This window comes from Geotrypetes seraphini, chromosome 1 (genome assembly GCF_902459505.1).
Source record: "Geotrypetes seraphini chromosome 1, aGeoSer1.1, whole genome shotgun sequence".
In the NCBI taxonomy this organism is placed as follows: domain Eukaryota; kingdom Metazoa; phylum Chordata; class Amphibia; order Gymnophiona; family Dermophiidae; genus Geotrypetes; species Geotrypetes seraphini.
Genome location: NC_047084.1, coordinates 64,726,979 through 64,744,483, shown reverse-complemented (window position 1 = coordinate 64,744,483; position 17,505 = coordinate 64,726,979). Strand labels below are relative to the sequence as shown.

The following is a 17,505-nucleotide window of genomic DNA, read 5'->3' as shown; positions in this document are numbered from 1 at the left end:
ATTACAAGACAGATAATTAGAAGAATTATCCAGATAAGAACCTAATCTTTCTTTCAGTTACATCTACTCTTGATTCCATACAAAGCAATGGCTGACATCTAGAGTGGGACAGAAGAGCATGCCCACAAGACCAAGGACCCAAAAGTGGCATCCTCCCTAGCCACCACATCCACTCTGTAAAATTTTGAAAAGGTATGCAGAGTAGAATCAGGGCTAGATTCACTAAGCCCACCGATCGTGTTTGCGATCGTGTACCGACCCGATTTTCCTTCGACCCAATTCGCTAACCTCATGGCCGATCAATCTCCGATCCAATCTTCGCATGCAAATGAGGGGAAACAACATGCAAAGTAGGAAGGGCCTCGATTCACTAAACAAAATTCAGGAACATCGACTGGGCTGGCCGATCAAAAAGAAGCGACTGCTGAGAACCAGTTGCTTCTGCAAAAACCCTGCTCTCTGCCCCGACTCTCCTGCTCTTGCCACTCTGACTCCATGGTTCTAACCTGGGGGTTTAAAGAGGGACTGCACTACGGTGTGTTCTGTTAAGTTGCAGAACACGCCGCAGTGCAGCCCCACTTTAAATTGTGGGTTAAAACCATGGGCTCGTGAAGTTTCCAGCTCTGTAGTAAAAGAAGTTTCCAGCTCTTCCTTGCACGGAGAGCATGCGCAGACCACATATAGGTCTGCGCATGCATCAGGATCACTCTCCAGCGATCCATGCAGTCGGTGGGGGGGGGGGCCTGCCTCTAATCATCACCATTTGCATGAGGACGCGTTGTGGAAAAGTTGGCCTGCCACAGATCGCCCACAGATCGGACAGGATCGAGAAGGTTAGTTAATCTAGGCCTAAGTAGCTTTTGGACAAATCTCTGTGGGAGGCACTGACTGCGACTCCGTCCAGATTTTTTAAATCTAGCAATTGGGCAAGCTTTTCCTCAGAATGACCATATTTTTTGATTGATTGTATTTATCCTCTTCGGGTTAGATCCAGGGAATTAATCTGAAAAAACAGCAATGTAAAATGATATTTCTATTTAAGACAGGTCTTTTCTCTTTTTAATGGAGTTCCTTTCTTTTAATATATCATATTGTGCACCACCATGAACAGCTGTTAAGTGAGTCGCTGCAAACACCCCTTGTGAAGTTGGATCTTTGATCAGCCAATTGTCTAGATAGGTGAACACATGGAGACACTAAGACTGCAAAGCCCCTGCCACTACAACCAGACACTTGGTGAATACTCTGGAAGAGGATGCAAGGCCAAAGGGCAGAACCTTGCATTGATAATAGGGCTGTGCTACCTGAAATCTTAGGAATTTTCCTGGCGGTTAGATTCACTGGAATGCGAGTATAAGTCTCTTTGAGATTTCCAAGTTTTATTTAAAATTTGCTGAATCGCTTAGTTGTAATACAAAGCGATGGACAAAAAAATATAATACAACTACGAATACAAATAAAGGGGTTCAGTATAAAAACATTGACAGTACACTTAACATAAACAGGACCAAAAGGGAAATGGGGGAGGAAATACAATGAATGATAGTAAATGAGATGATAAGCGATATTACAATAGGGAGGGGTAAAGATGAAAACTTAAGATGAAAGCTGGAATTAAAAGGTGTATCTTAGCTTTAAAAGGCTAGCAGTCAAAAGCATCTTTAAAAAGAAAGCATTTTAACTTGCTTTTAAACCTATCAATAAGACATTTTTCTCTTATGTGCATTGGGAGAGAGTTCCACAATTGCAGAGCAACTACTGAAAAAATATATTGTCTCCAAGTACTAATGGATTTAAGGGAGGGAACAGCCAGCAAGTGTTGAGTGATTGGGTGGGGGCATAGGGTATTAAAACTCTGTCAATAAAAGAAGGAGATTTATAGATTATCAATTTAAGAGTTAGTAAACATATCTTGTAAGATATTCTGTGTGCCACCGGGAGCCAATAAGATTTTTTAAGAAGCGGTGAAATATGATCGAATTTCTTTGCTTTCCATTTGAGTCTGATATAGGCATGTTGGTTGAGTTGCAGGCGCCTAATTTCTTTAAGGGGGATTTCTGTAAACAGAGCAGATTTGGGTTCTAACCATTTGGAAACTGAGTGGATTTGTCGTAATCTGAAAAACATGGATTTAACTACACTGCTAATATGCTCATGGAAGGATAGTTTATGATCAAAAATGACCCCTAATATCTTTATGGAAGTAACAGCTTGAAGGGTAGAACCAACCAAAGTAATTGGATGATGGAGTTTAAGTCCTTCTTATCAAAGGAAAAAGCAAGACGTTGGATTTGTTGACATTAAGCGCCAACCGATTTGAATCAAGCCAGTGATGAATTTGGATGAGTTTCTGATTAATAGATTGAATTTCTGATTGGTTCTCATCGTCTGCATAAGCAAACGCATTGAAGCCTATAGATTGACAGAGTCATCAAGGGAGCCAGAAAGATGTTAAACAGAAGTGAAATGATAGACCCTTGGGGAATTCCGAAATTTAGGGTGAGCTTTTCTGAAACAGTATTGTTAAAGGAAAAACTAAAGAAGATTGATTAGTAAAATAGGAGCGAAACCAAGCCAGAACCTGATTGGTGATACCTATAAATTCCAGTTGATCGAAAAGGTTGTAATCGACGATGTCAAATGCTGAGAAGTTGAGAGAGATTAAAAGAACTGATTTATGGTGGTCCAAATGATAATGAATAGCTGTTGACATACCTATTAATGAGATCTAGAGAGCATAGCCAATCGTTGCAATCTAAGAGGGGATATAAAGTTGCCAGGGAAAACATGCAAAACTTCTTCACGAGAAACTTACTCAGGCCCCTGAGGGATGAGAAAATACCAGGAGTAAAACCCTCAGTTTCTCTGCACAGGTAGAACCTTTTCTATAGCATTGAGAAGAAGGGATTCTATCTACCAAAAAAGGGACGTCTGCTGAGGGTTAAAAGAAGACTTTCTTGGAGGATGTTCTGGAGGCATATTGACGAGGTGAAGAGAGTATCCCTCTCGAATGACTTTTGTGGTTATCAGTTCCCAACGGGGATAATACAATTGGAGCCAACCTCCAATTGGTTGCGGAAGAGGCTGAGAAAGAGGAACTGCGGCTATGCTCTCTAGAAACTGAGCAGGCTTTTGAGGAAATGCTGATTGAGATTTCTGAGGGCGCTGTTGTTTTTGGTTTTTCTGCTGCGGTCTAGCAGGAGCAGCTGGTTTTGAAGAAAAATGCCTTTGATATGAAGGCGGCCGCTGAAAAGATTTAGAAATTGGAGACTTAGGCTTCCCAATGTTTCTCATGATCAATGAGCTTTTGTGTGGCTTTTCAAAAGAGTCACCAAACAGCTCATCTCCCAAACAGGAAATGTTTGCTAATCTGTCCTAAAGACTGATGTCCATGCAAGACATCTCATGGCCACTGATATAGCTGAGGCTCTGGAAGATAATTCAAACGCATCATAAGAAGATCTTGCCATGTATCTTCTAGCTAGGGCAAGGGTGTGAGAGATATGATGAAATTCCTGCAAATGTTGTAGAGGAATGTATCTGTCAAAAGAAGGCAATTTCTTAACAAGGTGCTTTACAAAACAGGAAATATAGAAATTGTAATTTAGAACTCTATTCACCAACATGGAATTTTGGTACAGTGATGTCCAAATTTGTCCATAGTGCGCCCTTCATGCCCTGGTGCACTGAGGCATAGACTCTCGATGGAGTAGTTTTTGTCAAAGTCAACTTTATCACTAGGTGCTGAAGCTGCGGTTTGTTAAAACGCGAAGAAGAAATTATTTTATATAAAGAGTCCAATTTCCTGGGAGCCACTGTAATGGTTAGGGGCGTTTCCCAGTTCTTGTGAAGAGTCTCTTTGAGAATGCCATGCAAAGACAGTCTAAGAAGTTCTTTAGGAGGCTCATCATAATCTAAGGCTGCCAAGTATTTAGCAAAGTAGGCAGAATCAGCTTCTAGCTTGACTGGTAGCTCTTTGCCCAACTGTCTAATAAGGGATGGACAATAATAAATTTAGTGAAAGAAAGTCTTTCAGTAGGAGATTTAGCCCTTGGTGGAGACTTCTGTGGAGACTTTTCCGAGGTACTGTCATAAGTCTCCGTTTTAGACTCAGGTAAGTCCTCAGCTGAATCAGACTAAGTCAGAGTCATAAAAGGGCTTTGGTGAAGAAGTGTGTCGGGAAGATCGATGCAGACATCGAGTCCAGTGTTGATCCGATGATGATAATGATGAATGACGTGACACTTTTTTACCCTTCAAAGATCGTGAGGAAGAGCGATGTTTTCTTTTCAAAGCTCCTGAAGAGGAACAATGTTTACTGGACTTGGAGCATTGAGATGAGGAGAAAGAATGACGATGTCTTGATGAACTGGAGCAGAGCCTCGATGGATAAATGGACTTGCTATTAAATGGTCTACGCTTGGGCATGAACATTAATGCCTCTTTGGAAAGCCAGTGTTGGTATCACAGGACCTGGTGGCCTTATGCTCAGGCTGGGCCGGTACAAAGGGAGTCAGTGTCGGGGTACGGAGTTTAAACATATCACTCACTTGGAAAAAGCGAATTGAGCTTTTCACGGAAGGAAAGCACCAGTACCTTTGGCTTTTCTACCAGTACCATTGGTGCCGCGCCTTGCCTTGGAGAGGGTGACCTTGAAGAGAATTCACACCCCGATGTCGGACAAGCAAGGTGCAAAAGAGGTCGTCTCTTGGTCGACATCAAGGGACTTGATGCAATGGTGACCTGCGACACCTGTTGGGAATCCGGCGGATTCTTAGCTGGCTTACCAGATGGTGTCGATGCCTGTGATGTCTTCTCTATATTCATGCCGGTGCCAAACAGTTTTTCTTGTTGAAGTTTCTGGCTCTTGATGGAACGTTTCTGCAGGGTAGAACACCAAGCACAAGATTCTACGCTCTTGATGGAACGTTTCTGCAGGGTAGAACACCAAGCACAAGATTCTACACCATAGGTTCCTAACCTTTTTTTGAATCGGAGCCCACTTTTTCAGTGAATGAATCGATAGCGTCCCCTTGGGTAAACTATATAGTGCAAGGACAAATTTTTAAAATTATTTTATTAGAAGATAATAACAATATTGATGTATTGCTCATAGTATGTTTAAAAAATATGTTAAGAAAATATAATATTATTAGTGAGAGAGCTGAGATTGATGTGATGAAACTTCCATCTAGCATTTGCTCCTTCCTCTCTCTCCACTTCCCTTCAGCATCTAATTCCCTCTCTCTCTCCCCTCCCCACTTCCCTTCAGCATCTGTTACCCTTCCCCCTCTCCCTCCACTTCCCTTTAGTGCCACTAAACCTCTTCCCCTCATTGGGCCACCTTCCTCCCTTCCCCTCACCTAAGCAGACGCTCTTCATAGTTTTCTCTTTCTGAGGTATCCAGACATGGCAATGTTTTCACCAAGACCCGCGCAACTGCCCTAAAGCCTCTCCTCTGACACACTTCCTGTTTCCGCTTTGATGGCTTGCGTCAGAGGAGAAGCTTTGGGGCAATCGGATGGGACTTGGTGAGAACGTTGCTGTGGCGGCAAAAGGTTGAAGTGTCAAAAGTTGAAGAATCAAAACAAAGACAACAATGCTGCCATCAGTGGCCATTGGATTCGCCAATTGCTCAAGGGGGCAATGGCTGGTTCTCATCATCCCCTCAATATGACTTGGACACAAAATGTCCCCCTTAGACTTCTCAGCGTCCACCAGTGAGTGGTAGCACCCCCATTAGGAACCACTGTTTTACACGGTGTTCTGGACCAAGGCACTGAAAGCACCAACTGTGGGGGGTCAGTGATGGAAATTTGCCTTTGGCACCTGCAGCACTTTTTAAAACCCATTAACGGCTGGGACATCGACAGAAAGACCGCCACAGTCAAATCAAACTCAATGGCTGAGAAAAATAAAAAAGCCCGCGAGGAGAAAAGAGGAAAAATTTCCCAGCTTTTTTTTTTTTAAAGAAAAATAAGCAAACTTAAAAATAAGTAAAACAAGAAGAAATAATGTGTGAACGGGAAGGCAAAATGGAAAGGGGCATTCAAAAACACAACTTCTTAGCTCTGCAGAAAGCACAGTTGCTTACCTGTAACAAGTGGCTGTATTCTCTCCGTCAACAGCAGGAGAATACAGCCACACTTGAAGGTGAAGTCCTGCAACTGAGCCTCAGTGCCGGTACTCTCCCCTAGGTATAGTAAGGTTTTTACCTTACTGGGCATGTTAAGGACACCTTGCTTCTGAAGCCCCTCCCGTTGGAATCTTAGTTTGTCTTCAAGCTAAAAATGTGTGTAAAGAGGGGAAGGTGGGTGGGCAAGTGTGGCTGCATTCCCCCTGCTGTCTATGGAGAACACCTGTTACAGGTAAGCAACTGCGCTTTCTCCGGAAACAAGCAGGGAAGATGCAGGCACACTTGAAGCTGAGTCCCAAGCTGAAGAAAAAGATCTATTGACAGGGTTCCCCAAAGAGAGAAGAAACAAAGTGTTTCTCTTCAGGCAACTCTAATTCCTGCATTTCTGAATCTTGGGGCTCTGCCAGGCCATTTGTTTCTTCAGTCAGTTTCTCTGCCAAGCCTTGGCACTAAACTGTACTCGCTTTGAGAGTCCAGAAAAGGTTATTAATAATTCCAAAGGGAAACAGCCACTGGTACTAATGATTTGCTGCTTGCCATCTCTTTTCTTTTTTGCAAAGTAGATTTTGCCAAGTCCTGAAAAATAAGAATCGTACAGTTCTCCCACACCAGATCAGGTTGTGAACATGCTTTCTTTAAAACAGTTTCATTAATGTAAAAGTCATGAAAACAGGCTTTATCTCTCAGGCTCGACTCTGCATGAGGGCCCAAACTCCAATGCACTCTATCCCAGTGTTTCTCAACTTCTTCAAGCCAAGTACCCCCTAAGTCTAATAAATATCAATTGAGTACCCCCGCCCAGGCTCCACCCCAAACCCCACCCCCATAAAAATAGTACTAACTAATGCAATTTCTTCCATCCATTTTTCATATACACACAATATAATCTTAATACATAATGGCAACCACAAAATTTAAAAAACAAAAAAGCACACTGTACGCAGAGAAAATGTTATTTAAATATGGGGGTTTTTCAGAGATCAAGGCAGATGACTTTAAAATATGCAATGTCACCTCAGTAACAACTCTAGAAAAATAGATAAATATAGTGCAAAATATAGACAGCAAATATAAATTCTCAAAACTGACACATTTTGATCACTAAATTGAAAATAAAATCATTTTTCCTACCTTTGTCTGGTGATTTCATGCGACTCTGGTTGCATTTCCTTCTGACTGTTCATCCAATATTTCTTTCTTTCTGCCTCCTGCATGCTTCCTCTCCTCCAGACCTCATTTCATTCCCCAACCAATATCTCTCTCTCTGTCCGTTCATGAGTCTAACTTTTCTTCCTCTCTCCTCTGCCTCCATTGGCAACATGTCTCCCTCTCTCTCTCTCATCCCCTCTCCTGCTGCAAAGAGTGAGGAAAGAGAGAGATAAAGGGGACATCTCTCCCTCTACTGCTACATCCAACATTTCTCCCTCCTTTCCACCAGTCGAACATCTCTTTCTCTCTACCTTCTGCATGCTTCCTCTCCTCCAGCCTTCACTCCCTCCCCATCCAACATCTCTATCTCTCCCCTCCATGAGTTCAAATTTTTACTCTCTGCCCTCTCCCTCTTCCCCTGAGTGTGACATTTCTCCTTCCCTCCTTATCCATCTCTCACTCTCTCCATGAGTCCCACACTTTCTGTCGCCTGCATGCTTCTTCTCCTCCAGACCTCATTCCCTTCCCCAACCAACCTCTCTCTGTCCCTCCATGAGTCCAACTTTTCTTCCTCTCTCCTCCACCCCTATTGGCAACAAGTCTCCCTCTCTCTCATTGTCCATCTGTCTTGAGAGATCCAGACATCTCTCCGACCCCCTCTATTATCACATCCAACATTTCTCCATCTCTCATCTGCCAGATCATGTGCAGCATTTTTCACCACTGCCCACTAGCCCCATGCCCATTTCTTCTTCTATCACCCCTCCCAAGCACAATGCCACATCTCTCCCTCCATCACTATGTCCAACATTCCTTCCCCTTCAATCTGTCCCTCTCTTCCCTCTCCACCACCATATCCAACATTTCTCCCTCATTATTCTCTCCCCATGCATCTCCTTCTCTATGACCAATTTTATTTTCTTCCTTTCCCCATGTGCCATCTTTCCCTCTCACTCACACACTCATGTCCAACAATTCTCCCTTTCTATTCCCTCCCTCCTCTGTCCCAAATTAGTGACCCCTTCCTCCCTCTCTTCTGTGTCCCATGTTCATGCCCCCTTCCTTCCATCTGTGTCGAGTTTATGCTCCCTCCCCCTCCCTGCACGTAAGTAGCTGCCGGTCTGCAGAAGCCGCTGCCTCAGGGGATCCCACCTTCCTGCCCGTCCACTGCTGCTACTGGGGATCCCTCCCTGCCCATCTTCCCCACCCAAGCCGACCCAGTTCCTGTTCGAGCTGCACTCGTTCCTTCTGTCTGCAGCAGGGATGGCGCAAGCAGTGATTCACACGCTGCACGTGGCTGACCCACAAGCCTTCCCTCCAATTTCAACTCTGAAGTCAGAGAGAAGGTTTCTGGGTCAGCTACTTACATGCAGCGTATGAATCGCTGCATGCACCATCCATGCAAGAAGTGCTGCTGAAGACCGAAGGAGCATATGCGGCTTGAAGAAGGTGGTAACTGTCGGCTGCAGCAGCATGAGGAGGCGGGCAGGAATGCAGGATCCCCAGCAGCAGGCAGGAACATGGGATCCCTCTACGGACAGGCAGGAATTGCCGTCCAAGCCGCGTATCCCCAACAAGCGAAGGGTACACATACCGCATGTTGAGAAACACGCTCTATCCAACTTAATTGCCTTCACAGGATTGCCAGCCGCAGGAAATTCACCTGAGGACAATAAGGACTGGCTAATCTTACTTACTAGAGCAAAGTTCCGATACTGGTCAGACTCAGTGACCCCCTTTGAAACGAAAATTGTTTTTGGAAGGATCTACATAACAACATAAGCAATGCCTCCGCTGGGTCAGACCCGAGGTCCATCGTGCCCAGCAGTCCGCGCACACGGTGGCCCAATAGGTCCAGGACCTGTGCAGTAATCCTCTATCTATACCCCTCTATTCCATTTTCCAGCAGGAAGTTGTCCAATCCTTTCTTAAACCCCAGTACCGTGCTCTGCCCTATTATGTCCTCTGAAAGCGCATTCCAGGTGTCCACCACATGTTGGGTAAAGAAGAACTTCCTGGCATTTGTTTTGAATCTGTCCCCTTTCAACTTTTCCAAATGCCCTCTTGTTCTTTTATTCTTCGAAAGTTGGAAGAATCGGTCCTTCTCTACTCTCTCTATGCCCTTCATGATCTTGTAAGTCTCTATCATATCCCCTCTAAGTCTCCTCTTCTCCAGGGAAAAGAGACCCAGTTTCTCCAATCTCTCAGCGTATGAAGGGTTTTCCATCCCTTTTATCAGACGCGTCGCTCTCCTCTGAACCCTTTCGAGCAACGCCATATCCTTCTTAAGGTACGGCGACCAATATTGGACACAGTACTCCAGATGAGGACGCACCATCGCCCGATACAACGGCAGAATAACTTCTTTCGTTCTGGTTGTAATTCCCTTCTTGATTATGCCTAGCATTCTATTTGCCTTCTTAGCGGCTGCTGCGCATTGTGCCGTCTGCTTCATTGTCATGTCCACCATTACCCCCAAGTCCCTTTCTTGGGTATTCTCATTCAACAACATCCCTCCCATCGTATAGTTGTATCTCGGGTTTCTGCTTCCCACATGTAATACTTTACATTTTTCAATGTTGAACTTCATCTGCCATCTCGTTGCCCATTCCCCTAGTTTGTTCAAGTCCCTCTGCAATTCTTCGCAGTCCTCCTTAGTCTGAGCTCCACTAAATAGTTTGGCGTCGTCCGCGAATTTTATTATCTCACACTTTGTCCGTGTTTCTAGATCATTTATGAATATATTAAATAGCAGCGGCCCGAGCACCGAGCCCTGCGGAACACCACTCATGACCGTCCTCCAGTCTGAGTAGTGGCCCTTCACCCCTACCCTCTGTTTCCTACCCGCCAACCAGTTTCTGATCCATCTACGTCTCCGTCCACTCCATGGTTCTTCAGTTTCCGGAGTAGACGTTCATGAGGCACCTTGTCAAAGGCTTTTTGGAAATCCAGGTATATGATGTCTATGGGGTCTCCTCTGTCCATCCGTTTGTTAATTCCTTCAAAAAAGTGCAATAAGTTAGTTAGGCACGATCTCCCCTTGCAGAAACCATGTTGGCTGGTTATCAGAAGTTTGTTTCTTTCAAAATGTTCATCGATGCTTTCTTTTATCAGTGCTTCCGCCATTTTTCCCGGAACCGAGGTCAGACTCACCGGTCTGTAGTTTCCCGGGTCACCTCTTGATCCCTTTTTAAAAATGGGTGTAACGTTGGCTATCTTCCAATCCTCCGGGATCACGCCTGTTTTCAGGGATAGGTTGCAAATTTGCCGCAGTAGTTCCGCTATCTCCTCCTTTAATTCCTTCAGAACCCTTGGATGGAGATTCCGTCCGGACCAGGGGATTTGTCAGTTTTTAGTTTTTCTATCTGCCTGCGCACATCTTCAAGGGTCACTTCCATGGATGTTAATTTTTCTGCTTGATCTCCATTGAAGAATTGCTCAGGTTCCGGTATGCTGGTTGTGTCTTCATTTGTAAATACAGACGAAAAGAACGTGTTCAGTCTTTCCGCAACTTCTTTTTCCTCCTTCAGCACTCCCTTCCTTTCTCCATCGTTCAGCGGCCCTACCTCTTCCCTAGCCGGCTGCTTCCCTTTAACATATCTAAAGAATGGTTTGAAATTTCGAGCTTCCCTGGCTAGTCTCTCTTCATACTCTCTTTTGGCTTTTTGAACCACACGGTGACATTCTTTTTAATACTTCCTATGCTCATTCCAGTTCCCCTCAGTTTTGTCCTTTTTTTGAATGAATTTTTTTTATTGTCTATCACTTCCTTCACTATTTTAGTTATCCATGCCGGGTCTTTTGTTCGACTCTTTTTGCACCCGTTTCTGAATCTGGGGATATACAGATTTTGCACCTTGCTCACCTTATCCTTGAAAAAAGACCAGGCATGTTCTACCGTTTGCCATTTTTTGGAAGTTTTCCTAAGTTTTTTCCTTACCATATCCCTCATTGCTTCGTAGTTTCCTTTCCTGAAGTTTAAAGTTGTCGCTATGGTTCTCTTCCCTTTCGGTATTTCTTCCTCAACCTTGAACTTGATCATGTTATGATCACTGTTTCCCAATGGTCCACTGCTTCTACTTCCTTTGCAGGTCCCTCTAACCCATTTAGGATTAGATCCAGAGTGGCATTTCCTCTCGTCGGTTCCCTAACAAGCTGCTCCAAGAAGCAATCTTGTGTAGCCTCCAGGAATTCTGTCTTCCTAGCGCATTTTGATCTTCCAAGACTCCAGTCTATCCCAGGGTAGTTGAAGTCTCCCATAATAACCGTGTTACTGCTTTTGCATTTTCAAGATCCTCAATAGCAGGGCTGCCCAATTCTAGTCCACAAGATCTACTGGCAGGCCAGGTTTTCAGGATATCCACAATGAATATGCATGAGAGAGATTTGCCTGCACTGCCTTCTTGATATGCAAATCTCTCTCATGCATGTTCATTGTGGACATCCTGAAAACCTGGCCTGCCAGTAGATCTTGAGGACTGGAATTGGGCAGCCCTGCTCAATAGCATTCAAATCAGTGTATAGTCTTTTTGATGTTGAGAAAGAGTAGTCAGACAGGTGTGCTGTTGCTCTTCCACAGAATCCATACATTCCTTCACCTGCTCAACATGCCTGCCAATCTCACTCAATTCTTGGCAAATTGCTCTCAAAGCAGCCTGGACATCCTTTTCATTTCAGATTTTAAGGCATGGAACCAGCGGGTAAAATCCTTTTTAGTGACCTCATTATTGCTGAGAGAACGGGCCAAATCCTTATCCTCTTCAGAGCTGGATTGGCCCAACGCCATGTTTTCAGAAAGACCGCTCGACTGCTCTCCCAGCCTTCAATGGTCACTCACTGTTTCAGCAACATATTTGAATTTCACAAGATGTTTCATTGTCAACATATTGTCAGGAAGTCTAAATAGACTAGGAGGAGCAAAAAGAAGCAGAGAAAGGGTTTTAAATGCAACAACACTGCTCTTGATGGAGATCATAAATCATGTGTCCACCCTCCTGCGGTGACATCACTTCCTTAACTCATGAAAAAACACAATAATTATCATGAGCTTGCAACATAGATGTATCAATGAACCGAACTGCTGTGTGCAACTAGTATGAGCTCCAAAGCTCAACAAACTCAGCCACCATACCATTTTACTCAATACTTTATTAGTAATTTAATCATACGTGGTCAACCAATTGACAGGAGAATAACTCCAGTTCCGGACTATAGAGTTGTCCGAGGCAGAAAGCAGACAAGTTGCAAAATCCACAGGGTGGGCTGTACAGACTCCTAAATGTATTAACATAAAGAAGATTATCCAGATAAGAACCTAATCTTTCATTCTGTTACAAAAACACAGGAGTCTATACATTAGGGTGATGTACAAAAAAGCAGTATTAGACATCTAGGGTAGACGGATGAGACTGCCTGCAAATCTGAGGACCCAAAAGTGGCGTCCTCTTGAGCCGCCACGTCCAGTCTGTAGAACCTTGTAAAGGTATGGAGAGTAGACCAAGTAACTGCTCTACAGATCTCTTTGGATAGAACTGCCCAGGACTGCACCCATGAAGATGCCACACTTCTGGTTGAATGAACTTTGAGAAATAGGTGGTTGTTTGCCACAGCCAAAGTATGTTGACAAAATTGCCATGCAAATCCATCTGCCTCGTCTTGACTAACTGGTTAGAACAAAAAGATAGTTGGAAAGTCAAGAATCATTGGTCCTTTTCTAGGTAGTGGAGTAAAACTCTTCATACATTCAGCCTCTTCAATATATTATCTTGCTTAGGTGAACCAATAGGAAGAAAAGCAGGCAAATGAACCTCTTGGTTGACATGAAAGGCTGTCACAACCTTTAGTAGAAAGGCAGAGGAAACCCAGCCTCTATGATCCAGAGTAAGGGCTATCTGCAGGAAAGAGCTTGCAATTCAGAGATCCATCTCGCTGAGACTATTATCAACAGAAATACCATCTTCACCGTGAGATCCAGAAGGGCCGCCTGTTGGAGAGGCTCATATGGAGGCTTAGATGATATTATGATTCCTGGATGGAAAGTCTGGCACAACGGAGATCACAACCTAAGCGCCCCCTTCAAAAACTGGGTCACATCCAGATGAAATGTCAGAGATAGCTTTCCTCCTTGAGTTTGGAAGCACACAAGGCCTGCTACCTGAACTTTGAGACACGCCACTGCTAGGTCTTTTTCTAGTCCAGCTTGCAGAAATGCCAGGATCATAGGAATTGGCACCTTGAAAGACTCTACCTGATCTTTGATACATCAGAGCTGGAAAGCCTTCCAGTGTAAGCCACAAACTTTGATGGCTTTTTTGTTCAAAGAGTCAAAATAACTACCTCCAAGTAACTCTTACAAGTTAAGATTGTGCGCTCAAGAGTCATGCCATAAGACAAAATCATTCTGGGTTCTCCATGGGAAATGATCCCTGACTGAAGAATCCCGTGTACATCTGTCTCACTAGATACGTACTAGATCCGTATACCAAGGCTAGCAAGGTCAGTCTGGGGCTACCAGGATCAGAAGTCCTGGATGATTTGTGATTCTGTGGATGTTCTGTCCACCACAGGCCATGGTGGAAACACAGAGAGTAAAGTCTCTTTTATAGCCAGAACTGAACCAATGTGTCCAACCCTGTGCTTCCCGGTTCATCTCTTCATCTGTAAAAATGATTCTCCTTTGTGTTCTTGGCTGAAGCCATAAAGTCCATCGCTGGACAATGAAGCTGAACACTCTTTAGGACAGTAACCACTCCACAGATCTAGAGTCTGCTCACTGAGAAAGTTGGCCTGTACATTTTCCACTCCTACTACGTTACATCAGAATGCACCTTCTCAGTTTGATTGCAGAAGGAAAAACTGAAGGCAGAACTATGCTCAACTGATGTTGGAGGAGCAGCTAAATGATTTGACATCTTTTTGACAAAGGTTCACATGCACGGATTGATCACCTAATATACAGATTCCTGTGTTTATGTAACAGAACATGATTTATATGAATTGTGTCTCAATCACCACTTAGGGTACTCCTTATAAACTAAATTTAATTTAAACATTAACTAATATTTATAAGATTAACTTAAACATCCTCCCCACCCCCCACAAAAAAGTTTCTGAATGGCTCAGGTTTACATACCTGTGCAACTGTTCATCTTTACAGTTCTTTAGATTTATATTTGGCCACTGAAAAAAATAACAGATAAAAAAAATTATAGCTTATCAATCTAAGAAAAACACTTCAAATGTATATACAGGCATTGATTCATTTCAAGGATTTAATAAACAATAAATAATTTATATTTTGAACTACCATAGATTAAAACTCGGTGCATTCAGCTCAATAGAAAGCAGAAGTAATAATAAACTAATATTAGGAGTTCACTATGAACACCTTTTACTAAGGTTTGTTAATGATTTCCACATCCTAAATGCTAAGAAGTCATTTTATTTCTGCCACTGCTACTTCTCATTTTACTGTTACTAGACATACACAACGATGGATTAAATACATAGGAGACAATCCCTGCTGATAGAGTTTTACAATCTAATTAAAACAAACAAATAGGACAAATAGGAGCTAGGGCCTTGCTTACAGAGTGAACAATTAAAACAGACATGAGCACTTTACAAATGAATAGGAGCTAGAAACTAAAAACAACCCCAAAAAAGTGAGCTTTTAGCCTAGCTTGATGCACTGACTCTAGAAGTCTGTTCCAAGCATATGGTGTAGCATACTGGCCATACCTCTCCCTATGCACACTAGCATCCTTCTAGTTTTTGCCATCACCTTCTCAACCTGTTTGGCCACTTTAAGATCATCACATACAACAGGGGTCTCAAAGTCCTTCCTCGAGGGCCGCAATCCAGTCAGGTTTTCAGGATTTCCCCAATGAATATGCATGAGATCTATGTGCATGCACTGCTATCAATACATATTCATTGGGGAAATCCTGAAAACCTGACTGGATTGTGGCCCTCAAGGAAGGACTTTGAGATTCCTGACATACAATCACACCCAAGTCCCACTCTTCTGTCGTGCACATAAGTTCTTCACCCCCTAAACTGTACTGTTCCTAACGGATGTAGCGGTATATAAGAAATAAATTACATTACATTACATTCTTAGCATAAAAATTTAGCATCGCCAGGTCTTTCTTCATGTTATTCACAGGAAAACCAAACAAAAACTGTAGACAATGTACACGATGCAGGCAAGAATTTATTGTAACAAAGTTAAAATGCAGTAATAAATTCTTGCCTGCATCGTGTACATTGTCTGCAGTTTTTGTTTGGTTTTCCTGTTTTGGTGTTTTTTCTGCAGATTCGGTTGGATTTCTTTTTTTGTTGCTTCTTCATGTTATTCACACCATCCAGGGTATCTACTCTATTGCAGATTTTGGTATCACCCATGAAGAGGCAAATCTTACCCGACAGCCTTTCAGCAATATCGTTTATAAAAATGTTAAAAAGAACAGGCCCAAGAATAGAACCTTGAGACATACCACTGGTAACATCCCTTTCCTCAGAGCGATCTCCATTGATCACTATCCTCTATCGCCTTCCATTCAACTAATTCTTGACCCAGCCTGTCACTTTGGGACCCAGGCCGAGGGCACTCAGTTTATTATATGTCTGTGTGGAACAATGTCAAAGGCTTTATTAAAATCTAAATACACCACATCTAGCACACTCCCTCTATCCAATTCTTTGGTCACCCAGTCAAAGAAATTGATCAGATTTGTCTGATAAGACCTACCTCTTGTGAATCCATGTGGCCTCTGGTATTGTAATTCACAAGATTCCAGAAACTTCACCATTCTTTGTTTTAAAAGCATTTTCATTAATTTGCTTACCACAGAAGTCAGACTTACCAGCCTATAGTTCCCTACTACTTCCTTACTTTCACTTTTGTGTAGAAGGACCACATCCACCCTTTTCCAGTCCTTCAGTACCACTAAAGACTCACTGAAAAGGTCAGTCAGCGGAGCCACCAGAACTTCCCTAGGTTCCTTCAGCACTCTCGGATGTACACTATCCGGCCACATCGCTTTGTCTACCTTTATTTTAGCTAGCTCCTCATGAAAACAACCCTCTGTAAATCGATCAGGGTCTACTACTTCTCCATCCCCACACAGCAGCAATTCACTGGTGACATGTAGTTGTGGTTTAGGGGCTCTAACCGTGTTTTCAGATCCAGCTTTCTTGCTTTCTGTGACTCATGACCCACAGAAGGAACAGAAGGGGTAAAGCCCAAGGCGCCCGCCCACCCTCGCCTACCCCAAGAATGCAGTACACGGATGCTCTTCAGGCACCCATCAAGCACAAACTTGGCATGATATGGGGATTAGAGAATGACACGGAGACAAATTTATCCCTGTCCGTGCAGGAACTCAATTTCCCCGTCCCGTCAGTTTTGTCGCTGTCCCTGCCCCATTCTTATAATCTCTGCCTTAACCGCATAAGCCTCGAACACTTATGATTTTAAAGTGTTTGAGGCTTGTGCAGATGAGGATGTAGATTGCAGGAATGGTGCAGGGACAGGTAAAGAACTTGCAGGAATGGAACAGGAAAATGAGTTCCCACAGCAATGGGGAAAATTTGTCCCTGTGTCATTCTCTAATATGGGTAAAACCACCCCAAGGAGTCCATTACAATCGATTTAGAGGTAAGGGATCCTTAGGAGAACCCCAGTAAACCTTAGGTCTGCCAATTTCTGACCCACTCAGATTTTCCCATAGACAGTAATAAGCTGTACTCGCAGGAACTGCCTTGTGCTGTGCCTGCATCAGCTTCGCACTGCAGTTGGAAATGGAGAAAGAATTTCTGCCTCAGACAAGTAAGGATGGCACCAGCAGCTTATCTCTTCGGGCTGCCTTTCACTGAGGTTCCAAAACCTGAAACACTCGAACCCTCACACTTCTACACGATTCTTCAGGAGGGATGACACAGCCGACCTGCACCAAGCCTCCCAGAGTCTAATTAGCCTGCAATCAAGTGCCTGACTCTGCAGAGGTGAGCACCATTCCCATGGAACTTATTCCCAAGCTCCAAGTGTTAAAGCAGGCCAGCCAGGTGAGTGCTTTTTTAAAAATCTGGTCCTCCTGGCTTCAGACCCCAATGTCTGACCCTTCTCCCAGGCAGAGATCTCCCAGGATGACTGGAAATTTCTTAGTACAGGGAAGCCTCCAGGCTGTGCACATCAAGTTTCTTCAAAGGGTGTTCTT

General features: G+C 43.6%; 1 protein-coding gene across 5 annotated transcripts in view; it reads right to left on the bottom strand.

Moving 5' to 3' along the window:
* RICTOR (RPTOR independent companion of MTOR complex 2) overlaps positions 1–17,505 on the bottom strand; it is a 607,299-nt gene that overhangs the window by 277,004 nt on the left and 312,790 nt on the right. For all 5 annotated transcript variants that reach the window (XM_033932568.1, XM_033932543.1, XM_033932533.1 and 2 more), the window contains one exon: positions 14,418–14,464. In XM_033932568.1, the coding sequence (XP_033788459.1) occupies positions 14,418–14,464 (47 nt within the window). The remainder of the gene's footprint in view (positions 1–14,417; positions 14,465–17,505) is intronic.